The 25,891-nt window shown below is 42.6% G+C and overlaps 1 protein-coding gene across 1 annotated transcript in view; it reads left to right on the top strand.

Moving 5' to 3' along the window:
- The first annotated feature begins 2,473 nt into the window (after positions 1-2,473).
- Positions 2,474-25,891, top strand: part of CHRDL1 (chordin like 1) — a 46,707-nt gene continuing 23,289 nt past the window's right edge. The window contains exons 1-4 of the mRNA XM_076347386.1: positions 2,474-2,886; positions 5,986-6,131; positions 8,061-8,173; positions 12,133-12,226. Of these exons, the coding sequence (XP_076203501.1) occupies positions 6,035-6,131; positions 8,061-8,173; positions 12,133-12,226 (304 nt within the window). The 5' untranslated portion in view covers positions 2,474-2,886; positions 5,986-6,034. The remainder of the gene's footprint in view (positions 2,887-5,985; positions 6,132-8,060; positions 8,174-12,132; positions 12,227-25,891) is intronic.

Here is a 25,891-nt window from a genome sequence, read left to right as displayed (position 1 = left end):
GTATTTGGTTTTGGGTAACACTGAAGGAAACAGATACTCACATTCCCCAGGATGCTTGGAAGTCTTCTGAAAATGACACCATACGTATGTTCACTTTGGCTACTGTTATCCGTAAAGAGAATACAGCTTCTAGTCAATGACATCAACAACTGAAGAAAAACCTCACAGATTAGAGACCCAGCATGGAGAACCCAGCCTTCATCCAACTGTAGTAACGCAGGAATTCAGAAAATCAAAACATTCTACTGGAATTTGGACAGCCCATGCAATGCCCCTTTTCGATAAAGAAATGTCATTTTAATGATGTTACTAACAGCATTTTAATACCTCATTAACTCCTCTGAAATCTGATGTCATATCAATTTAGCTCTAACACTGTAAGGAATTGATTGATTTTTGATTCGGAAGAAAAACCACCACATGCGGAGTCACCAGCACAACTTCAGCCTCCTGTAAGGACAGCAGGACAAAAGTGCAGAGCTTCACTTGCACTAAGTCCAAGAAACAACCCTGATGATGCAACCTAGTTTAAATTTAGAGCTATCAAGGGATGTACACAACCTACCGCATCTTGCTGGACTGTTCAGTAACAAACTCCTTTCCTTTCACAGTATGATCTTTATTTCATTTGACTTCATTTACCTTCGGTGTTCCACCTTTCACTTCTACGTTTCCTTGTGGTGTCTGAACTCAGTTTCTGAGACAAGATCAGTGGCACTGGTGAAGTGGTACTAGGGTAAGATTTACTACTACTCCCACACCCAGATAGGCTCCCAGATAGCCAAAGGCAGCTCCTAGGAAAGTCCCTCCACCCTATGTCGATGTCAGTGGGAAGATTCTAACTGGCTTTGGGTCTAGCTCTTTGCAGAATGCAACAGGGTCGGTTCAGCCGTAGATCCGAGTGCATATGTTATTCATATGCAATTTATCTCACAGGCTGAGCCCGCACCATCTAACCCAGCACAACATCTAAAGGAACATTACTGCAGCCCCACAATTTAGAAGCATGTGTGTACACGCTTAGCTCTTCTCTCCATGAGCATGGATATACCTCTGCAAGACCAGAGCTTGCACAGCTCAGATTCTCTGCCTTCAAGTGCAAATGACTGTCATATTTCCGATTCAGAGTTACCATTTGTTTTTCCATTTGCCCATCCCTACTTCACGCAGTGGCTCTTCCAAAGCTATCAGCCTGCAGCACTAGTATCTTAGTCCACATTCAGGACTAAGAGCTTTAAGTGATGATTTTTCCTTAGGAACATGGATTGCTGCCTGTGCATAGCAAGGCAAAGAGTGGAAGAGTGACACAGAAGTAAGCATGGAGCAGTGTTTTCAAAACGCTTAGCTCCAGAATGCAATTTCTTTCTGTTTTCCTTTTTTAATATTAAGAGTTATAAAGTCGCATTTTACTAACACACAGCTCTGGTTACTCATGAAGTCACACTACAAAACCCTTAGTAAGTCAACTATTCCTTCTTCATGCTAATATAAGGTTTCACCATGCACTGTATTTTCAGTATTTCGTCCAGCTGAGTTACAATGGAAGAAATGAAAGTTCTGCTCAATTTTCAGCCTTCTGAAAATATCTAGCAAGCCTGGGAGGTGTATGACCTTCCAGCAGTGCTCCCCAAACACCCTGGTCCCAAACCAGGGGAAACAGGTTGTAATTTGTTTCTCCACATGATGTCTTTTCATACCTCACCCTTTTTCTCAGATCATTTGTCAAGGGTTCGCTGATCTCTTCTTATTAGTTACAGGGGCTACAACAAGACAGAAAAAGAATGTTTGACCAAGCATATAATGTCATGAGTCATGGGTTTAATTTACTTCCACCAGAATCTCGATGTGACCTTGAAACCTTCTAACACAATAAATCAGACCAGAGGGTATCAGCAGAGGGTGTCTGACAAATCCCAGTGGACGCTAACTCCATCGGGTCTGCTCTGGAGGGCACCCCACGTGTGAAAAGCCCACTGAAGAGCCATCTGGGTGTAGAGTCCCCTCTCGAAGAAAACCGCCCGTGGGGCGCGGTTACCGAGGAGGGAGCTACGGCCGGAGCGGGTTGCGTTCACCCTGCCCGCAGCTCTGTTTGAAGGCACCGGAGCCAGGCCCCGCCCGCCCGGGTGCGGGTCCTGCCGGCCCGCAGGTGGTTCCCGCACGGCGGGAGGGGAGACCGGAGCGCGGGCGCCGAGACCCCCTGCCTGGAGAGCGCCCCTCTCACCCCGCTCCCCCCGCCTCCCCACGGCCCCCCATAGCGGAGCAAACTCCACCCCAGGCCGTGTCAGTCACGCTGGTGTGCCAGGCGGCAGGAGCGGGGCGCGGGAGAGGAGGGGGCCGGGGCGGGAGGCGGATCGCCGGGGCGCGGGCTCCTCCACTTCTCCTCCCGCCGCCGCTCCAGTGCCGGCGGGGCTGCGGGGCAGGACCGGCCGCCGAGCATCCATCCTCCGGCCGCGGGGCCTCGCTGCGCTCCCCGCTGGGGCAGGAGGCGGTGGCAGGTGTCCCAGGCCGGGCAGCCCGGGATCCTCCGGAGCGCCCGACCTGCAGCGTCCTCGGAGCTCGGGCTTAGCGGATTCCTCCTTCCCCGCTCCCGTCCATCAGTCGGGCGTCGGGGGCTGCCGGTGGCGGCGGCCGCAGGACCCGTCGGTCCCCTGCTTGCCCCCTCACCACCGCCACTGCGGGAGCGAAGGGGAGACCTGAGAGCTCGGGCGAGCCGCGGGAGAAGATTATGGCAACGTGACGGGGAAGCGGAGCCGCCTGGCCGGAGCCCTCCCGTACCCCGGCGGAGCGGAGAGAGCGGAGCCGCGCGGCTCCCCCAGCCGAAGCCGCTATTCGCAGGCAGTCTCCAGGGCCCGCGGCTGAGCGGAGCGTCCCCCAGCCCTGCCCCAGGTTTGTGAGCTTTGCTTTCCTAGGCGAGACACCGGGGAGGGCGCAGTCCCGCCGTCGGAGCTGCGCCCGTGGGCGCGGGCGCTGCCCCGGGGGCTGGGGTCGCGGCACAGGCAGCCCTGCGGGGGTACCCGACGCCTCCCGTGCTTTCAGTCCGGCTTATTTCGCCCTGCCCATGGTGGGGGCCGACCGACGTCCTGCCGCCCCTTCGGCGGCGCCGCCGGCACCTGGCCGGGCCCCGGCGTGCGCGCTGCGGCTCCGCTCCCGGGGCCGCAGGCGAGCGCCGCGGCTCGGACCGGGACTCCGCCGACGGCAGCCCTCGATCTGAATTTCCCTCCCGGCCCCGGGCAGGGCTGCGGGGCGCTCCCCGGGCTCGGCGCCCAAGGGACGACCATTCTGTAAAAGCAGTGAGAGCCAGGAGTCTCTGGCCGCGGCTCACTTGGGAGACTCGCCTACTTAAATCAACCCCCCGACGGTAAAAGTGCAGGCTTGCAGCAAGGCTTGCAGGAATAAAAGCCTTGGGGAGAGCGGAGGGCGATGCGTCCGCCCGCTCCCTGTGATGGAGGGGAAAGCCCGCCCGTCCGGGCTGAGCGGCCCCGGCCTCCCGTGCGCGGCCGCGGGGCGCCCTCCGCTCCGGCTGCGCCGGGCCCGCCGGCGGAACGCCTGGCCGCCGCCGTTTGATAGCCAGCGGCGTCTGGTAGCGCCGCTCGTTGCGCGGCGTCTCCCGGGCAGCCTCAGGCCTGCTTTTTTTTTTTTTTTTTTTTTTTGCATTAATCGTAAAACGTGGCGAGGCCGGAGTCTGCCACTGGCAGTTACTAAACCGGGGCCTTTGGAGGGCGAGGCGTTAAAAACAGACCCGTGTGCCTCATTTCAGTGAGTAACTCGTGTAAGAAGTGGATCGCTTCCATTGTTTCTACTAAGCAGAAAACACGCCAATAATTAACAGGTTAATCCGAACTGAGATTGTTTAAATCCAGGAATATTTTTAGGACATTGCCCCTTGGGGAAATAAAGGGAGTGTGCTAATAGTGAAAAGTATGTGTTTATATTTGGAGTAACAACAATACAGAAATTAAAGAGAATTAAGACAGACATCAAAAGTCCCCATCCCATTTCTGTTATTAACTCCTCCATTTCACATTACCGTGCAGCATTTCTGAGCATAAGCAGTCCAAGTTTTAAAATGTTCTTCCTTTTGAAGACCTGACATTTAAAATGGATGGATTTCTGAGCCTTTCTATTCGAACTATCCAATCCAGCTAACAGGTAAAGTGCTGCACAAAGGATAATTGTGCTCCATTTATAAATATTGTTTGCTTAAGCAACCCCCAAAAGAAGGCCAAAATATTTAAACATTCACATTTCTGCTAGTCCCAGTGATGTGCTACTGTTGTTCTCAATGCATGCATGATGTCCTGGGACTAAATTACGAGGTTTTAATTTTAAACAAGTTTTTAAAAGGTTGTTTGGCTTAAAAATGTCCTATGTGATTCGAACACGTTGAAAGGAAAAAATGACTTACACTTTTCTTCTGAAATTGGAATATTATTCTCAGCTTCCAAAATGAATGGAAAGTTTGTTACTGCATAGGGAGTGTGCTTTTAAAATAGCATTATTTTTTTGAGTGTTTTCAGATGCAATTTGCATTGTTTTGAATGAGCTTACTGAGTATAGACAGAGTAGTTGCATAGATTTGATTAGTTAAGGAAGATGTCCATTTTGGTTGTGGTTTGGGAATGTAGAGTAGAGAACCGTTAAACAGCAAAGGCAATAAAAACACTGATAAAATCAGATCACCCACCCTTCGTTACAGTACCCTAGATCTCAGCAGTCTTAATAGGAAGATTTTCTTTTTAAGTGGTTGTTAACTTACTGTTTAGTTAATTTCTGTAAGTTATCCACCACTTAATTTTGAATATACATATACAACTTATTATTTCTGCTTTGGTTATCTGTGAGCTGAAACATATTTGTGTACAGTTCTATTATTTACATGAAATCTGAAGGGGTCAAATTAGTTTACAAAGCAGATTGTTTATTTTTCCAATAGTGAATCTTTTTTTTTTGAACTTTTGTAAAACTGATTGTGAATCCACATCAAAAGTCTTAAAATCAAACCCAAATCTTTCCAACATTGTAAATTATGGACAAGTGTACTCTGGGAAGATAATACTTTTGCATTGAGTTCTGATAAACAGTAAAGCATCAACATATTTCTCAATTTAGAATCTTAGGTTGGCTATCAAAAATAAGTAAATTCTACTTTAGTTAATTATTTTCTCCCTTGGTTTTTTCATTGTAAAACAATTCACCTTTTAAAAGCCCGGAAAAGATAAACAGAACGGCGCATGCAGCAAGTACGATACCATCTCTGCACCACACAGAGAAGAATACATTAAGCTTTGCTCCATGTGCAAGATTCTGCCATTAAAGATCTACAAGAATGAAGACGATGTGTCATTCCCCCCTTCGACTTTCAGATATCACAGCAACGGAAGGGTTAACTCCAGGAAAATTAATTATACACAATCCCAGAACAATAGTAGTTGGGAGAGGGGAGGAGGGGTGAATGGAATAGTGGTGGAAGCCTGTTAGATGCCGTGAGGAAGACTCCCATTGACTACAGCATGGCCAGCATTTCACCCGACGCGTGGATTTCCGTAGTGCAGGGCCAATACTCCAGGTATACCCAAGGTTAATTTTACAATGAAGCAAACGTGTTACAACTGACACCTGTATTTCCTAAGTTACATCCAGAAGAGCTGCTCTACAAGAAAATCTCCCAAACTAGTTTCTTGTGAAAGAGAACTTTAAGAATTTAGATTGCTTACTTGCCAGATTTCTCTGCTTTGGAATAAAATAAGGACTTTATTAGAAGTAATATCCAGTTTTCAGCTTTCATGAGTGGGAATGTGGCCCCTTTTCCAAAAATGAAATGATCTGAAGCCAAAGTTGTTTCCATGAAACAGATTCCATGATACAGACTGATTTTTTTTGGTTCTGGCAGTTTAGGATTTCTGTGTGCTGGATGAAATTGTGTCAGAGAATTTAAGTATCTTACAGGATTTTAGTTTAATTCATTTAATCTTTTCTTCCCAACAGCTCAACATTCTCTACTTGGAGGCTCTTTCTTTTCCTTTTGTCGATAAAGATGAGAAAAAAGTGGATATTGGAGGATTTTCATTTTATCTTTTTTGGTGTGCTCTGTCTCCTTTTCATAGATGGAGGTAAACTAGAACAAGTAAAACGTAAGTAGACTTCAAACAAAGCTGTCACATTCACCCGAATTTGACATTTTCCTTCTATTTGACAGATGTGGTTCAGAAAAGATCTTCAAACAAGAATGTCCTAAACTGTGGAACTGTGTTCAAAAACCTTCTAACATTCTTCCTCCTTCTATTCCTACATTTAGTAGAATCAGGTCACACCCACATTTGGGGCACATTTTCCTGAAGCTGTACAGGTTTCATTGCATCATAAAGAACATAACACATCAATTTTAGAATCTGTTTTATTTCAAATATCCTGAATCGAGAGAGTGCTTAATTCCATTTTAGTGACCTCTGTAAACATCTGACGGATTATCTGGATTTTATCCCATGTGTAAGACTGTTGTGCTGAGGTTTTCAGCCAGTGTAAAGTTCGTCCAAGACTGCTCTGTTGTGTTCCAAAAACAACCTCATATGAACTGGATTAGAGACATCCTTTGAGAAAATTAAGAGTCTAAGCACTGTCAGAAACTTGATGGGAAGAATTGAAAAGAATACAAACAAAACAAAGGGAATATTTCTACAAAGCCTGTCATCTGTGGGAGATGTTAACACATTTCCAAAAGCATGGCAAGGAGGAATAACTGCCCAAATAAGTCTAGGAGTTATTGACTGCTACAGCCTTGTTACTAGCTCTCTGGAATGCTCTCCTCACCTGCACAGGCTGGGTTTTGGCCACCACCTTACAAAAGACATTGTTTCCCCTTGAGAAGTAGTTAAAATTTTCAGCCTCAGTATCAGCACCTTCTGCTTCTAAGGAGGTAGATCCCAAAAAGAAAAAAAAAAAAAGAAAAAAAAAGAGAGTGAGTTCCAAAAAGGCCACCTTCTCCACTGAACTTACTCACAAGAAAACAATGTGCAGGTATCCCTGTTCAAAGAAAGCACAGTGTGAGAAATTATCAAAGTCCACTTCAGCCGTCTGCTTTTTCAGATCCTGCATTTCATTTGTCATGCTTTTGTGTGAAGTGAAAGCAGATCACTTCACCGTTGCAACTAATAATCCCTACCTCTTGCTACCTTCTTTTAGCCCAGTAAATGTGAAGAATGTCCCTTGATTGGATTATCACTTGGAAGACAGGTATTTTGTTTGATACCCTGAAGTATCATCTATACTGAGGGTGATGAATTAAGCTGAATTTGGACATCGTTAAGAAAACAGGAAGGACTTCTCTCATGGAAACACATGAGAAACACCCTTTTATTGAAGACATTTGAGTTTTCAATGTGAAACCATAATGTGACAGGGAGAGACAGGGCAGTAATGCCCGATAGGTAGATGGATATCTGCAAAACTGCATCTGCAAGATTAGAAGTGCATAATGAACAGAAAGATCTTAAAATATTTTGAATGCTGATGCATATGTAAGTCAGCACAAATTGTTCTGAAATACTAGGACAAACTTCTTTTTTATTAGGTTGTTAAAATACGGAGACACTGAACGTGCAGTGTAAATACAGTGCATTTATCTTCCTTCTGCAGTCCCCTTGTTCAAAATCTCTCTGCTGTACAGCCTGGGATTTTCCTGAGTTAGCCAATTGCTTTGGTTTTGCAGTGAAAAGGTTTTGTTTCCTGTAAACTTGTCTGAGCAATCAAGCGCTTTAGTTTTGTTACCTAAATGGGACCTTAGCCTGTGTTTTTGCAGGTGAAAGGATAAACTCACCCTGTATGAAAGCCATTTTGTCAGCTATTTCAGGAGCTGCAATTTTGGAAAGATGGGAGGCCATGTCATTTATTTTGGTTTGGGAGGTTAGAAACAACAGCACGTGAAATTAAGGGCATTTCTGTTGTGTGATTCTCCAGGGGAAGAAAAAATATTTTACAGAAAACACTGCACACCTAAAAACACTTCGTAAGCATGGCATGGGAACATTCATTCATAGCTCTTTCAATTCTTTACTGTTTTACAGATTCAGATACGTACTGTGTGTTTCAAGATAAGAAGTATCGTGTAGGAGAAAGATGGCATCCTTATCTAGAACCCTATGGCCTCGTTTACTGTGTTAATTGTCTTTGCTCAGAGGTAGGACTGCTGAGTTATTGATCCTACAATTTCTTCTACTTGCTTAATTGACTAGAATCCTTTATGTTGTATCTGCAATTTGACAAAGCCCAAACCTGTTTTCACTAGCAGGTCCTGATCATGCTGCAGGAAATAGAGGCAGGTGATCCTAGCGAAGGGAAAACATTAACAGAGAAGGCCAATACTGGCAAAAAATACTTGCATGGGGTAGACAAAAGAGCTCCTTAACTAGCGAGAAGCTTTGTCAATGCTGAGCGTTACATCTTGAATAATTGGACCCCACTGCTAAATACAATCCTTGCAGTTCCATCAATATGGACGATTATGCTGAACCTGAATTTGGTAGTGTTTTGGTCTATGTACAATGCCCACATCTTCAGAGGCATTTCCACAGTCAAAGCATCTGCTGCCCTAAAGTGCTGAAGGAACAGGCTTGGATATCACTGTGTGTAAGAACCTCTGGAAGAAGAATGAGATGATGAAAAATGAGAACAGGGTATGGGGAGCAGAGAGAACTGGGTAGGACGTGAAAGGACAGGTCCTTGGCTACCATCAGCTGACGCCCGATACGAAGACACAGCAGTCATAGATCCCCTAAGTATGTCATGTACAGCTGCGGGGGGGGGGGCAGGGAAATGAGGGCAGACTATGTCCCTTGGAGTACTTTAAAATGACTAAACAATAAGGGATCTTAATCACTAACACATGAGACACTCCAGATGCTGAGTTTTGTCTGCTGTATTTAATGCAGAATAAAGTGTTCTTGGCTATTTCCCCCCCTGCAAGTGTAAAATATCAGGCCCCTGTGCAGCATTTGCTTTGAGGGATCTGCTACTACAATTTAGTGCAGAGATGCGCAAACAGTAGTCCTACAAGCCTGGCTGCATCTCAGATCTGTGCAGCAGAATGCATCTGTAAGAGAAAAAGCAATGTAGTAGGAAGAAAAGGAAAAGTCCCTGGTTATAGCAAAAAGGAGTTTCCACTCACTTTTGCTGATCTATATGCAAAGTTGAAAACTACGTCAGAGTTCGTGTGTGGTAAAACACTCATTAAATTGCTGGAAGGCTGTGTCTTGGGTGGGGATGAAATTCATTGGAAACCCTAGAGATCTGGATACAAATCATTGCTCAATGATTTTTAGGAAGATGTTAGACAGTCTGGAGGGATGGGAAAGTGCATGGAATGTGCCTCTAGAGAACAGCACTGCTGTGATCCAGGCATACCCATGCGCTGTGAGGCTCCAACAAACGGAGTATATTTTATTTCTTTCCTTCACACATGGGCATGGAAGACCAGAGTGACAGTTCAGGGCAACAAGGTTAGTAAAGAAGGAAACTGCTTGCGGTTAATTATCAGTACATGCAGCTCAGAAGTGGTTCTGGACTCTACTTCCTTGTTTGCTCTGTTTTACCTTTGTTGTACTGTCAGGGTGCAAAATGTAACTTAGGGTTATTTCAGCAGTGGGGATGCTGAGGGATGTCTGGGATGTGACTCTTGTTGACTGGAAGGAAGACGCCAAATAACTGCAGCATCCAGCCATTCATTTGAGCTTTGTCCTGGCCAAAAGAAATGCCCTCAGAACACTGACCTACAGTAAAAGCTCCAGATCATCAGGAAACTCTCAATAATTTATAATTTTAACAAAATTAAGGTTAGATAAAGCATTAGAAAACATGCCATGACATAGCACAAGCACAGACCTTAAACTAAATATTACAACATAAAAAATGAAACTTAAGTGTGCCACAGACAGCAAATAGGAGAGACCTAAGTGTAACCCACCTATGATTCCCTGGCAGTAAATCAGTTAGTTAGGCAAAGGATGTGTACAGAGTCTGAAGCAGCAACCTAGTCCCTCACACTGCAGAGAAAAGCAAAAAAATCCCCAGGGGTCTTCATCACCAGTGCGAGCAAAATTTCTTTGCTGGCCTCAAGTATCATGATGCATATGGTCTCTGCTCAAAACAAGTCATACCAGCCAGGCAACACACCGAGATCTCTGCTCCATCTCTAAACGACAGTCTGTCCGTCCATCCCCCCAAACACACACTTCTGATGTTTAAGAAAAAGGCGAGACAAACTAACTAACTAAACAGAGGCCAAATTACTCAGCCTGGGATTAAAAAAAAAAAAAGCCTTTGTGTTTTTGTGTGTATGTAGTATTGTATTTTTACAAGTTATAACTGACACACTTAAACCAGAATAAAACTAAACATAATTCAGTGTTCTCACCCTGTTCCCCCTTTCTTTTACAACCCCTTCTCCCCCCCAGAATACACAGCAGAGACTGTTGACTGTTACTGTTAGGTACATTGGAGCACTCACAATTTGTCAGATCATTATTTTACTCTCTAAAATACAGCAGCTTTTTGCTTGTGTTCCTAGTCAGATCTGCAGACTTCAGGGGCTAAAATGAATGCTCTCCACACTTAGCACTGATAACACAGCTCGGGAAGAGAGATGCATTGTCACTCTTCGGGTATCTGATGCAGAAATGCTAACCGTGGCCCTAACTCACAGAGGCCTACAGGAGCTTAAGTCCTACTCTAGTCAGTAGGGCTTGGTCTCCCAAATATCACTGTGAATCTAAGCATAAGATCAGTCTTACCAAGCACAAGATCTGTCTAGTCCTGTCCTGCTGCAAACAGTGGAGTACTGAGGAGCAAAGTAGGCCTGCAGAATTTTTATCACAGCTGGTCATGCACAGAAAGTAAACATTCACCTCAGGAGATTTCACAGGACTAATAATTAAAAAGGGAGTGAGGCCATGGAACAGGTCAAGCAGGGAACATGGAGCCAGGCCAGCAGGCAGTGCCAGCCTTTCTTCTGCGGTAGTGCTTTACAGGCTCTCAGATGATGGTCTACTGGGCAAGGAGCTGTGCAGAGCAGTGATAGTCCCTATCCTGCAAAGAATCTACAGCCTAAAATTTGCTCCTCCTCTATAAAATCAGTATATTTAATTTCAATCATCATTGGAAACAGATGGTGATACCGTTTTTAGTGTCTCTTTCCAAAGCAGATGCACAAATGTAGTTCGTGGGTAGTAATGATCTAACAGTATGATTCCAGCCTGTGGTCTGCAGATATTTAGGAATCAATGGACTATTTTGAAAGAGATGGCTAGAAAAGTCTATACATATGCTATCTAAGGAAGTCTGCACCTCTGCTGGAAACATTGCAGTGCTCCAGAAGGCATATGAAAATGAAGTGGGTTTATTCCTGACACCACCTAAAACTACAGTCATAGTACAGTATCAGTGTTCATACTGAAAGATCTTTCTTGCTATAAGCATGAGCAACTCAGAGCTAAATTAGGAGGATAAATTATAGATGGGAAATGGGAATTTGAAATGGATAGTATTTTCTGGTTACAGACAGCGGAGAATGAAAATTCCCTGTGTTTTAATCATAAATCAAACTTAGATGTGGTCAAATAGAATATTATGTTAATGACATGAATAATGAACACTATTCCCAAGACTGGCTCGTATTTCTTAGAAAAATGGCTACTTACCAACTGGTGTTTTTTGTCTACTGGGGAACGCATAAAACAAAAACAAAAGACTCTCCACAGTTTTCAGGAACAATTACAGACACTATTGTCTCTTGTGGTCTTGAACTAACCCTCTGTAGGGGATATCTCAGAGACCTACCATTCATTATCTGTGTCTTAGTTTTGGAAATGCAATTCCTAAGCATAATTTGCTCAAAAGAAAGATTGTTGCAATCCATTTTTAGGCACTTCCTCTGATTTTAAGGTTTGTATGGATTTCTGCTACATTCTGACCTCCAGCATAAATTCAGAGGCAGTGAAAGTAGTCTGGGCTTACCCTGGTGTGAGAAATCAGAATGTTGTAAAAAGGCATTTGTTTTTAAAATATCTAGATGCAGAATAGAGAACATGGAAATTGGTAAGACAGACCATTTCATTAAAGTATTGTATTATGTTCCACCTGCAGAATGGAAATGTATTGTGCAGCAGAATAAGATGCCCAAGTCTACACTGTCCTTCCCCTGTGCATGTACCACAGCTGTGCTGCCCACGATGCCCAGGTAATTCCTATTAATGACATACAGTCCTGAAATAGTCATTTAATATGCTGAGTAACAGCAAAATTAAATGTCTGTGCTGGAAAACTTCTGTGAAGTAAACATCCTTCTGTATCCATTTAGGTCATGAGAGGATTGTCCTACAGTAAGTTACAGTATTTCCTATGGTGGTTTCTTTTTAGGAAATCAGAAGTATAGATTTGGGAAGGGATCAGGTACCAAGTCCAGTCCCCTGCAATCCAGGCAGAAGGTAGCAGAAGTTTCATTGATGAAGTCCATGGACTATCCGCTCCCCACTCCTTCCCTTACCTCTAAACTCCATCACAATAAAACCCCATCCCACAAACTTCATGGGTTTCTGCGTTTGGTGCTTTTCATAAGAGCAGGCTAAAATACGTAGTTATTTGCAATGGTTCTCTGTTAACAAGCAATTCAAAATTGCTGTGGCAAATGTGCATTTGTATAGTATCACTGTACAACCAGTCTGGTAACATTTGCCTTTCACATCTCAAATCCAGGCATAGCTTCATAATTAGTAGAGACTGTTGTAAATCATAGAAGCAGTGCTGTAGAAGTTTATGACTATATAAATCCAATTGGATACTGTATAGTAAATTCCTCCAGACTGTACATTTATTATATGCTCATTATTAAGAGCCACTGTATGAAAGAGACTAAGCAGGATCTTTCACGAGGCTGTTACAACATTCCCGACATGGCCTAATGACTGGTAGATTTGACTGGAGCTTTTCCCTAAATCTCTGTCTTAGTGGCACCCCTCATTTCCACTTATAAAAGAGTATTCATGCAGCATCATAGAAAGGGGTTTTATTTGACTTTCTCCAGGGAGTTTCATTGTCTGAGGAAAACAGCTGTTCCCTGACCAAAACCTGTGAGCAGGAGGCAGTACGCAATGGTGGAGGGACATGAGCGCACAAGTCAGTTTGCTGTTCAGCTGGGTTTGGAGTGCATTCATTGCACTTACTGGAGAATAAATGGCACCCACCCATCAATTTTTGGTAGGATTCGTCTGTCCTGACAATTCTGTACATCTGTCTATCAGATGTGTATATCAATAGCTGATCTAGGTATCTAGAATCCTTTTTTAATCAGTGATGAGGAAGAAGCATTTCAAGCGCATAACTCATCTGATGCCATGATGCCACTCTTGTGTCCTGGGATGAGATTCATCCCATTCAACTTTAGATCTAACACTTTGGCATCTAGTTGATGGTAGAGTTTTATCTATGATGGTCTAATACATAGGAAAGAAAGTTGGTAAGATAGTATGCTTTATTTGACCAACTAGTACTGTTAGATTAATGGTAAGATGCTGGGAACATGAACCCCTTTTCTGTTTTCAGATCAAAAGAAGGACTGGTGTGCCAGTGTGCCCAAAACCCGGTCTGTTTTTCCAGCTAATCTAAACTTCAGTTGGCAAGGGAATCACCTAGATACCCTTTATAGCTGTTGGAAACATGCTGACCCCAGAGGGTGATTCATCCTGTTAGCCAGAATGAGAAGAATTTTTCTCTGGAGATGTCTGTCTCTCTCCACTGATTATTGAGGGAGCACAGGCAAATAGCTTACGTTAGATGCTTACTTTTTTGACAACTTAAGTTAAATGACAGAAATCCCACGCTCAGTATGTAATTGGCATTTGGGGTCAGGAACTTTTTCTTTTTTTTAATCTCTGTACAATATTTAGTGTAGAAAACATAAATACTTCTAGATTGACCGTTTTTGCTTCAAGTGCTCTTTGGCAGTGAGCTGTTTGGCTTTTTTCTGTTCATGAGGCTGTAAATATTGTGATACCTATCGAGATTTTAAAACATTCTACAATGACCTAGTAAGGAAGAATAAGGGCCGCTGTAAACTCTGAAGTCCTTCTTATCAAATTAAGTTCTTGCTATTGACAGTCTTCAGCTAGAATTTTGTACTGTGTGTTTAAACTGATAAATCCAGAAAATTATCAGAATGAGCCTTTCCTGAATTGTGATCCATTATCTTCTCTCAACTCCTCCTAGAGTCTATCTATAGTCTATCTGCTATGGTGGGCCATTAAATTGCTAGCTGGGCAGCATCTCATTAAAAATGAGAGTCCTACTAAGGTTTATTTTTTCCCTAATTGAATCTGTAATTCAGATAGATCTGTACCAATGTTTGGCAAAAGAGGACCAGGAATCTCCTGTGATTTCAGGGGTTATTTGCATTCTGCTTTCTGCAGTGATTAGGCATATCATATTTGGTGCTCTGTCTTCAGCGGTAATGTTCATGCCTGATCTGAATAGGAATCGCAAGCATTCTTGCACATCTTATGCCAGCTTTCCATTCTTATGTGTCTGGCATACAATGTCTTTTGTGCAGCATCCCATGATATGCAGGAAATTCACTTCTCTCGTTTCCCTGGTTATTTTTTAAAGGAACGTGCCAGAGCTCTGGCCATTAGCCATCCATACAAATTACTCTCATAAATGCTCGCTATATTCTGTCATGTATGTTTCCCCTCAGTTTATCAAGCTGCATTTCAGAAATGAGTAGTGCTAGTCAGTGACTTTGGGCTCGTCCTCCTGCCTTTCTGCAGGCCTTGTAGAGCATAACTGCCCAAATAACTGCCTCCTTATTTAATGAAGCAGAGGTAATGCCAGAAGGCAGCAACTTTCATTGGAAACTGAACTTCATAACTACCTAAGTGGAGGAGCTGTTGAAGGGATTCCTTTGAGAAAAGTTGGCACTGCTTTCCCCTTGGAATTAGTCTCCTGCATCCATAGTGACACTGGACTTACTGACACAAAGAGATGCAGTGTTTGTATCCTGTCTCCTTGGCACCAGCCACCATGAATCTTAAGTAGTCGTCAGACATACGTTATGAAGCATCTTCTACTTTTCACCAGTGGTTCAATCCTACCAGCTTCTACCACAGATTCACTGCTAGCTTTTTTTTTTTTGGAAACCTATTCTTTCTAGCATTGGCAAAATCCAGACCTTGTGTCTTATACAGAACTAGATATTCCTCCCTTTTGCAGCTCTGAAAAGGATTTTACTATCTGAATTAGATTCTTATCATCACACATATGTAACCAAAAATACTAGGTCCACATTCATTGGGACTCTTTTTACACATCAGTGAGACCCAAAAGGACATCACATGCTTCTGAGCTTAAACTCCTTCCTTCCAGCTCAGGGTGCGCCAGGCATTGTCAGAGGAGAGGTGATTTATAGAGTCAGGGAGAGAATTCACCATCATTCTTACAGCTGGATCAGCTCTTGAGCTAGAGTGGACTTCAGACCTCCTACCTCCTGTCATGAAAATAAACTTCATGTACAAGTTCTTCAAGCATTTAGCTGCAGCTGTCTTTTATGGCACTACTATGGACAGTGCCTTTATAAATGGAACATTTATTGTAGATTGTATCATTTTTACATGGAACGATTGCGAATCAAAGCATTTAGAGTCTAGTTAAAGATCTAAAATTTTTGAGTACTCTCTGGAATATGTAAATCTAAGATGGGGGAAACTTACATCGAAGGAAAAATGCACAACTGCAGGATTTAGAAAGGGTTTCCATATTCCACTTGCTGGTTTGATTTCCCAGCAGATAAGGCTGCACACTGATGTATGAATCAGCCCATCTGGCTCTAGTATTTTTTAAGCTTGCTGCCCTGACTAAACCTACTGGCTTCCAAGAACGTTCATGATTAGTAACACATTGAAGTTTAAGCTCCTTTGGTACTATGATTTTTCTGTATCAAATTCAAACCACTTTTCTGATGTACTTTTCGTTGTTCTTTAGATATTGAAATAACAACAAAATGCCAGGTGGTACCTATATATATAGCTGGACTAAATAAAGATGGACGAGATCAGGTATCTCACAATAGTAGTCTGAGAACATGACCTAAAAATAGATGAGGCTATGTCTGCACAGTAGACTTGCAGCATGACTTAGTAATACCTGTATCTTTGAACTCGCTATTTTAGATCCTGGAAGCAGCCTGGTTAGGACAGTGCAGAACTCACTGCACTGCCGAACTCACTTAAGAAGCAGGAAAAATGCGCCTGCAATGAGCTCAGTGCTAACTTTCCTCAATTCCTTCCAGTAACTGAGCTAGTCCAGGTAACACACTGCACTCTATAGTGTAGATATTCTTGAAGACGCAGCCTTGCAAGATGCTGAGTATGTACACCACCTGTTGACCTGATACACATCGTGTATGTAAACACAGAAGCATATGTATAATACAATGCATTTGCACTGAATTACAACCAAAATCTTCAACCTGGGCAGTTGGAATGCTCTGGTGGAATGATTTTCCACTGCAGAATGCAAATACAATAAACCATTTGGTGAATAGGTTTTGGGTTAGAATCATAGAGTCATAGAATTGTTTAGGTTGGAAAAGACCTTTAAGATCATCAAGTCCAACCGTTAACCTAGCACTGCCAAGTCCACCCCTAAACCATGTCCCTAAGCACCACATCTACGCGGCTTTTAAATACCTCCAGGGATGGGGACTCCACCACTTCCCTGGGCAGCCTGTTCCAATGCTTGACAACCCTTTCGGTGAAGAAATTTTTCCTAATATTCAATCTAAACCTCCCCTGGCGCAACTTGAGGCCATTTCCTCTTGTCCTATCGCTTGTTACTTGGGAGAAGAGACCGACACCCACCTCGCTACAACCTCCTGTCAGGTAGTTGTAGAGAGCGATGAGGTCTCCCCTCAGCCTCCTTTTCTCCAGGCTAAACAACCCCAGTTCCCTCAGCCGCTCCTCATCAGACTTGTGCTCTAGACCCTTCACCAGCTTCGTTGCCCTTCTTTGGACGCGCTCCAGCACCTCGATACCTGTCTTGTAGTGAGGGGCCCAAAACTGAACACAGTATTCGAGGTGCGGCCTCACCAGGGCCGAGTACAGGGGCACGATCACTTCCCTCCTCCTGCTGGCCACACTCTTTCTGATACAGGCCAGGATGCCATTGGCCTTCTTGGCCACCTGGGCACACTGCCGGCTCATGTTCAGCTGGCTGTCGACCAGCACCCCCAGGTCCTTTTCCGACAGGCAGCTTTCCAGCCACTCTTCCCCAAGCCTGTAGCGCTGCATGGGGTTGTTGTGACCCAAGTGCAGGACCCGGCACTTGGCCTTGTTGAATCTCATACAATTGGCCTCGGCCCATGGATCCAGCCTCTCCCGGTCCCTCTGTAGAGCCTTCCTACCCTCAAGCAGATCAACAATTCCACCCAACTTGGTGTCATCTGCAAACTTCCTACTGAGCTCATGCACCAGAGCTCCCAGGCTCTCAGTTCTAGTCTTACCTTTACATTCAGAAAAACCCAATCTATTTCACAAATATTCATGCAATGGAGGAAGGCATATTGTGCCCAACTCTTCCATTCTCTATGCAATTCTTGTTGCTACCACCTACCTTATCATATTGCTAAGTGAGAAACTCATGGCCCAGAGCTCACTGAAGTTACAAGGAGTTTTAATTGCTTTAAACAGATGGGTGTGAGGCCTGAGTAGGAAAGAGTAAAAAACATACAAATATGGTGATAGTAAGAGATGTTCAGGTGGTCTCTTACTGAGCAGATATTGTTTTCCATGCCGTTAGTATAAGAACAGTTGTTACCTCCCATATAAAATGTATCTCTGTTGACTGATGCTACACCTCTGAAATTAAAGTCAGAAAAACTTCATATCCTGAATTCCAGACTGAAAACAGACTATTATAGCAATACTCAAGATCAAGAATTTTTATGAGTAACCTGGCAAAGGGCATATCATCCTTCTAAAAGTTGTGCCTGAACCAATACGCGTGGTTCAAACACATAAGTATTTAATGAGAATTTGGAGATGGATCCAGACTTCACACATGACTTGCAAAACTTTAGAACTCTCTACTGTCCAAAAGATAAGATCTCTGCCCTACCATGAAAGATCTTCAAGGTTCTCAACCCTGACAAGTTGCAAACACAGAAACCCTTTTCCTTTCTGTATGTTAATCTGTCTCTCTATTGCCTAAGTCCCTAGGCAGCAGAATTTCTTCATGAACTGTGCTGCCAAAACACCCACTTTCTATCTTAACCCATAAAAAGATTTGAGACCATTGGTCATAAGGCAGTATAAACAATCTCTGAGCTTGTGATTTCCTTTCACTTATATAATGGTGAAAAGATTAAGGAAGAAGGCCACAGGGAGATTCTTACGAGAAGAATGATATGCAGATAGCATTTCTTTCTTTCATGATTCTTACTGAAATTTGAATTTGACAGTAGCAAATATTATAGTTACTGAAAGTTGATACATGCTGTATTTTGAGACAATAATAAAAAAAAGGCATCTTACAAAGGTGCCTCCTAAAGGCCTAGATGACAGCAACAGCGCAATAACAGCTGTCATTTTATGAAAGACTTGATAAATTATGGAGAAGTCTTATAAAATCCATCACTTGTGGAAAACAACAACAGCCTGTAAGTGATTTTGATACTGAATTCTTAGTCCACTACACACAGCTGATGGGAGCACTGTGCTTGACACGTGAAGGGCACTCCAGCTAGCAAGGATTAAGGAATGGTGGAGGACAATCTCTGTGTAAGTCATCAATTGAGAATGGTTAAATCTTGGCAGAAACGTTCCGATGAAAAAAAATCCAAGGCAGCACAAGCATCAGTAAAGTTAGGTATTGAAAGTACAACATTATAATAACTGGGGTTCCCTTCACGCAACTCTTGTAGCCATCAACAATTAGCATTGGAGGAGTTCAAACATCTGACCTACATGTCACCTACAAAGTCTAATCTATCAGTGACAGCATAGTGTACCATATGTACAACTGAAAGTCCCAGGAAGTGTCTCCATACGAAACACAGTGCTAAAAAAATGAGGAAAAAGAAAACTCAGTATGCAGAAAGTGATTTCTGAACAATTACTTTTGGAATACAAGAGTGGGGAAACTTCAGGAATAATCAACATTAATGAATGAACTGCAACTCTTGAAAGTACTACTCATATTATTCTTTGCTCATACAACATTATCCACACATCTGGAAGCAGCTGAATTGTCTGAGAGAGAATATAAAAAGCTAGACTCCTGAAAATCTTGCCCATTGGAAACCATTATCCATGCTTGTCTGAACTGTTCATCCAAAGAATAAATTCTATGTATTCTGCAACTGATGCATGGTATATAACAAGTTCATAACCACCTTAGTAATGCATCCTACAAGGATTGTCTTCCTGACACCAAGGAATAGACAGTTGGCACTTAAATAACAGTCCATTGACAGAAATACGAGTTTGGAGCGATAGGCACATCTCGGATTTTAGAAAAACTGGCCACATTCTCAGTATCCTGCCCACTTTGTCACATGTCTGACGTGAGCCTCAGTTCATGGAAGAAATTCTGCATACTCAGCTCCCTTTCAGTGTTCACCTCTGTCTTCCCTTGTTACTTTACCTCTGCACCTGAACCTCTTGAGACCTTTATTCCATGCTGTTGCACTGCCTGCAGGCCCAGTAGCTATGCCTTCACTGCCCACCTCTGCACTTTTCAGATAATGAAAAAGAAATTAAAAATAACCTGTGACCCAAGCTCTTGGCAGTCACGGAACAGGAGACTGCGGAATAGGTATGCCAACATACACAGCAGCTGATAGTAATAACTGGAGAACTACTTACTATTATCTATTGATAAGAGCAAATTTCAAATTTTTCCAGTCCGCATTTGGTTCCTGTGGAGGTACCATAGAATTACAGAGCTGTGCTTGTTTATGGTTATTCCACATACACAAACAAGGTAGATATTCATATCTGGAATCTGAAAGACTCACAGAATGTTACACAGCACCAGAGATTAGTGAGATGCTCTGTTTTTTGTACAGTCCCAACAATGGGTAGCTGTCAGATAGTTCAAATAAATTGTTTATTTGGAAGTAAATGTGATTTGGAAATAAAATGATATAGGCATTCTTGGGAGATGTCTAATTTTTTCCTATTGATGTGTGCTCAGATAATTCAGTTTGTTTTGTGATTTGCCTTTGTTACTAGCTCCATAAGGAATGTTTGCTATCACAGCCAGATTGAGGTTATCACTTGTTTCCATTCTACTTTTTTGACCATAAAAATTCAAACAATCTATCTGTAAATCAGCATCCAAAATGCACTGAAAAAATATGTATCTTCCCACATGGATGACAGAATTAGAACTTCCATTCTTTGGACTGACATGACATGATAGGATAGGATAGGATAGGATAGGATAGGATAGGATAGGATAGGATAGGATAGGATACTCAGAATTTTTCCAAGATAACTTCCAAGAGCTTCAAAGATGCTTCAGAGAGGATTGAAAATGCACCAAAGCTTCATTCAATTTGTTTCCTTGGCTGGGAGAGTGATTGGTAGATTCATATAATAGTTCAACCTTAGAGCAGGAATTAAAATGGAGCAACCTAGAAAGTGTTTTATGACTCCTTCAGAGTTTTGCTGGGCAATTTTTTATGCCACTATAAAAGAAAACACAGGAAATTAAGCTGCAGAAAATATATTAAAATAATGTGAAGAGCTTGACTTTAGCCCTAGAAAGCTAAAAAACAACCAACAGCCTTTTGAATGTTTAAACTGAAACTACATCTTTGCCTTGAATCTGTATGAAAGTTCATACTGTCTAGATAAGGTGCTACTAGTTTCTTCAAGCAATGAGTTTCATACACTTTCTACCATCTGACCATATTAAAGACTAGCTGTTGCGATTAACTCTGAATTACCTTGGAGTTTTTAGAGCTTAACCTGGTCCTTGAAGTTATTTTAATGTAAAGCATTTTGTGGCTTAATATCTTTGACACCTGCACCTCTGAGAGGCACATATGGATTTTGTTTAGAGCTTGTGTTTGCAGTTTTTGGATAGTGCACAACTTTTCAATCCAAATTTATTGTCAGCCTCAGTCACTGCTTTAAAAACAACATCGTTGTACTATTTTTGTTGTTTTTTAAAGGGACCTTCACACATCATCTATGTTCCTTTAAATCATAGATTTATAATTAGTTGGATTGTGATGCATGAGGCAAAAGGCTAAATGCAGATGGACTGAGGGTTGATCCACAGTCTACTGTAGTCAATCAACAGATTTCTATTAGCTTTGATAGTTTTTGGACTCAGCCTTCTATGAAAACAGATGCAGTTATTGACTGTGATATAGTCCCCTCTCTAGAAATGCTAAGGAGTATGGTAGAAATATGAGACAGAAGATGAAAGAGGAAACTGCCTTTACGCTGTACCACACAGAGTAGGTGTTTGGGCCAGGTTCCAAATCTATTTAGTTCAATGGACTTCAGATCAGACCTTGAGGTGACACATTCATGTAGAGTGGAAACAAAAGTAGAGGGAAGAAATTAAGCAAAGGAATTTTTAATAGGAAAGAAATCCATTTGCTCTCTTATACTGTGCTATAATCCCCCAAAGACCTCCAGACACAAAGGTTATTTAAAATACTAGTAGGTGACCCCTAGAAGATAACCTTGCACTGAAACAGTGTAATAGGTTTTCTCTATCTGAGATTCCTGTATTCTCATGAGATGACGAATCAGGATTTAGTTCTGAGGATGAAGTAGCTCTAGAATATTGTGTTTTACCCTTCTTGATGTGATAGTGGTAAAAACATTTACCCTTTCAGCAGCTGGTGGTTTTGACCTTGCAACAGCCAGTTTGCAATAGCAGTTTGTCCCACCACGTGCTGACGGCACTCAGGGCTCACTTTAGTTGTCCAGCCCTGAAGCTGCACTAGGAGCAGGTCAGGAATATGTAGTAACTGAGTCGATGGCGCTGGCAGGTTTCCTGCCTTTCTGAGGCAAATGTTTGCAAGAGGCCTCCACAGATACTGAGGAAAATTTGGTAAATTTCTGGAAAAAAAAGCGCATGCGTTACCCCAGATCACCATGGCACCTGTGTTCCATCATGCCCCTTGCTGCCTATAATACAGAGATTCCCTGTCTTCTCTGTTTTCTTTATCCCCTCTGCATTTGGCCCCTCTCACCAAGTAGCCCCAGCATAGCACACTCATGCTGAGGTGGCCAAAATATGATCACAGAACGTCTCCTGCACTGAAGGCCTTTTTGGGGAAGTGAACCACAGTGGCAGAATGAGGAAATCCAGATTCCCAGCTATATGCTTCTTTGCACTGGTCCTTCTGGTACAAATGCATGAGAAGATAAGCATTAATTGGATCTCTGGGTACAAAGCAAACCTACTGCTGTCACCATACCTTCGTTTCACTGGAACTGCAGGGAAATAGGCAAGTGCTCTGTGTTATATAAAAGCACTGCTATTTGTGCATGAAATGCACTGCATAAACACGGAAGAATATTATTTATGTGATCTTTTTCCCGTATAAACATGAGGATCTTTTTTTAAAGAATATTTAAAAAATATAGTTTGGTTTGAACACATAGCATCACGGTTAGTTCAATCAACAGAGTTGTTCCAGATTTATTCAACATAACTATGATCAAAATCTCGCTGACTGTCACTCTTCTTGCAAACTGCATAATCTCTTTCTGCAGGATGCTTCCCTCACCTCTTTAAGTCTTAGGCTGCTCTGTTTTGAATTTGTAAGGATCAGATTATCAACACATATTTATTCTTCCATTCCAAATATGTGTCTCATACTGAATAGCTGTTTCTTATATATAATAACCATATTCCATTGGCTTATGTGTAGTAGAGGGAGAAGCCTAGCACAGAGGATTTCTGCCTGGAGGCGGGCTTCTTTATCTTTTACTTGGAATGTTACTAGCACTTAGTTTTTTCCAGGACTGGGAAGAGCTTTGGCTGAACCCCTTGGAACACAGACACCAAGGCAGCAGGGGTCAAAGGACCCATTACCTTTTTCAGAGCTCTGATTGCTTAGGTGAAAGGAGGCTAGTTCAGATATTGTTCATCAGAGCAGCTCCACGACTGCTCACATCTATACATGCTTATCTAGCTGTCAAAATGGGTGTTCCAGCAACAGGAAGAGGCACATATCATTTTAAAGCTGGAGAGAGGAGTTTAGCCCAGGTCCCCTCGTGAAGTGAATTTCAAAGTGATTAGATTTACTTGCTTTGTGTTTCTCTCCTGTACATCAGGGTGACAGAGGATTCAAACATGTTCCAACTGGCTCTGCAGTCAAAAGTAACTATAAGAGTACGTTGCAGTCACTCACTCTGGGCCTGCTTCATAAGATGCCAGATTGAAGTCTGTATCTTGCAGTCAGTAGGAGCTGCAAAGGAGCTTTAGATTCTCAAGTATTGTACACATGTCCTTGGTGACAGAGAAAGATAAGTAATGTCACTTAGTAGGCAGCAAACATGCACAACTACAAAGGAGAGTCCAAACCCACTGCCATCCAATGTAATACTAATATATCACTTGCTGTTGCTTTCCCCACATACCAATGACACAGGGCTTTACTAGCACACACCATCGAGAATGAAGCACACCACTTCATTTGCCAGGACCCTCCTTTTAGTTTAGTTTCTCCTGCATGAGGTGCAAAAGCATTACCTGCTGAAGGGAAATGTTTTGAACCAAAGCACAGCTCATGTGCTTTGAATTAATTTTCAATACTGCTGCCCCAAAATTGAAATTAAAATGTTACACCTTGTTTACTTAAGAGTCCTAGTCTCCAGAGTTATTCACTGAGGAGTACTTCCTTCCAGAAGTCATTCCCTGGCTTCACTGGGATTCATTTGAAAGAAATGGACTAATCTATACTGTGGTGTAAAAGATGCTGTTCACCACGTGCAAGGTGGGACCTTGGGGTATATTGTTACCCTTAAAGTTTTAAAGGTTCTGCACCAGGAATTAAAAAAAAAGAAAGATCCACGTGTAAGCCCATTGTCATGGGTGTTTGGCAAAAAAAGACAAGAACTGTTTTTGCTGCTGCCAGTTCCAGCTCCGCTTTCAGATAAAAGCTGAAAGTTGGAGTGGAGGCACAGTTCCTACTCCGCACGTGCCTGGCTCAGGACAGAGCTATTGCTATGAATGGTAGCACTGAGGCTAGCTAATTTGGGGAAGTCTTGTCCCATACACAAACACAAAGTGAATTCCATTCTAAGACAGATGCACAACTCCTATGGGTGACAGCCTGTTTCATGTTAAAAACACATTTCAGTGGTGGAGAAAAACACAGCATTTTTTACATTGTGGTTGGCCTTTGGCAACTGCAACCTGCATTCTGGGAGCAGCTGAAGAAAGCTAGAGAGGTAACAAGGTGCATAACGTAAATAAAGCTTCCAGAATCTTATCTGCGACTCCTTCCTCCCTGCATTTCATGCTTCCAGCTCCTCACATGAATTGCAGTCAGTGCAAGTTACCATTTTATTCTACATTGCTGCCTGGATTTCTTTCAACCCACTTTGTAAATTGCAACTCCACCTGCAGGTTTTTATCCAGAAATGTAATTTTCTGCACGAGTAAGTTATCCCATTACTGTTATTCCAGAGTACTTCAGTTAGTATTTTGGGGCCTCCTAGAATTAATCCTTCACAGCAGAACCTGAAGCCCATTGTGTTAGCCTTTAGCATTGCTATGAAAAACACCAGTAAAAAGACTCAATAAGCAAGAATCATCCCTGTATCTCTCTACTGACTTATGTGTACATTACCCTAGAGAATGATTTTGCTTGTAGGGAAAAGACCTGGACTCCATGAAGGAGGAGAATTAACAATATTTTTCTAACAAGGAGACCTAGGGGTATGTGCAACTCCTACCCAAGCAAACAGTTTTCCAAAAACAGATGTCAGGTCATCAAAGTGCTGCCCACTTGTGTTGGACAGTGTGTGTACCTAAGCTGATTCAGGTTTCATAAAATTTTCAATAAGCAAAACAGGGAGAAGTACTCTCATACTCTAGTCATGTTCCCCTTTGGCATTAGAAATGCTCGTGATCTCCACATTTCCCAGAATTGTGTTTTATTTTGACCTGCATAATTGCTCTTTATGTGTTGCTTCTGAATAGTTAACCTGCAATTCTTATGCCAATTTTAAATGTCAATGCAAGTAACACGGCCTCACATGATGTTATGTGACAATTTGGGGTGACCTGATTTCTGTACAGAAGCAGCATGTGAGATGACCAGTTAGCTGGCATCCAAAGACAGTTTCCTGTACCAGAATACAGCCTAGAGAGCTTTGAAGTACCTGTTGCAACTAAACTGACTCTCCCAGTTGTGTTCAGTAAGTAGCAAAACTCACCGGGAATACAAGTGAATACGCAGGAGAGATGCCAATGCAAACAGTTGTCCCAGAGTTGTAGCAGAATTCAATTGCTTGTCTAGCGAATAGGGTTCTAAAGCAAATCCTCAGTCTCTTGGTCTGTACATGCTTATGCTCTGTGCTGATTCAGAAAACATGTTTCATAAAGTCCTCTCTGGATTCAAATTTGTAATCTATCATCTGTCTACTTACAAAAGACCAGAGAGACTATCTGCAGAACAGTTCCCAGTATGGTAAGTTTCTTAAGGCATTAGACCTCATGATTAATTTCATATTGTTTAGCACTTGATTGTTTTTATAAGGGTGGTTAATAAAACAGACAAACTGCAAAAACCAAGCCAGGCTGAGCACCTAGCATTTCTGCTTGATGTTAAAAGCCCATCTTTTTCAGTAAATGACACTAGGTGATTCTGAATGTT

Source organism: Aptenodytes patagonicus, chromosome 9 (genome assembly GCF_965638725.1).
Source record: "Aptenodytes patagonicus chromosome 9, bAptPat1.pri.cur, whole genome shotgun sequence".
NCBI lineage: Eukaryota > Metazoa > Chordata > Aves > Sphenisciformes > Spheniscidae > Aptenodytes > Aptenodytes patagonicus.
Note: the sequence above shows the minus strand (reverse complement) of the source record. Positions and strands in the feature narration are given on the sequence as shown.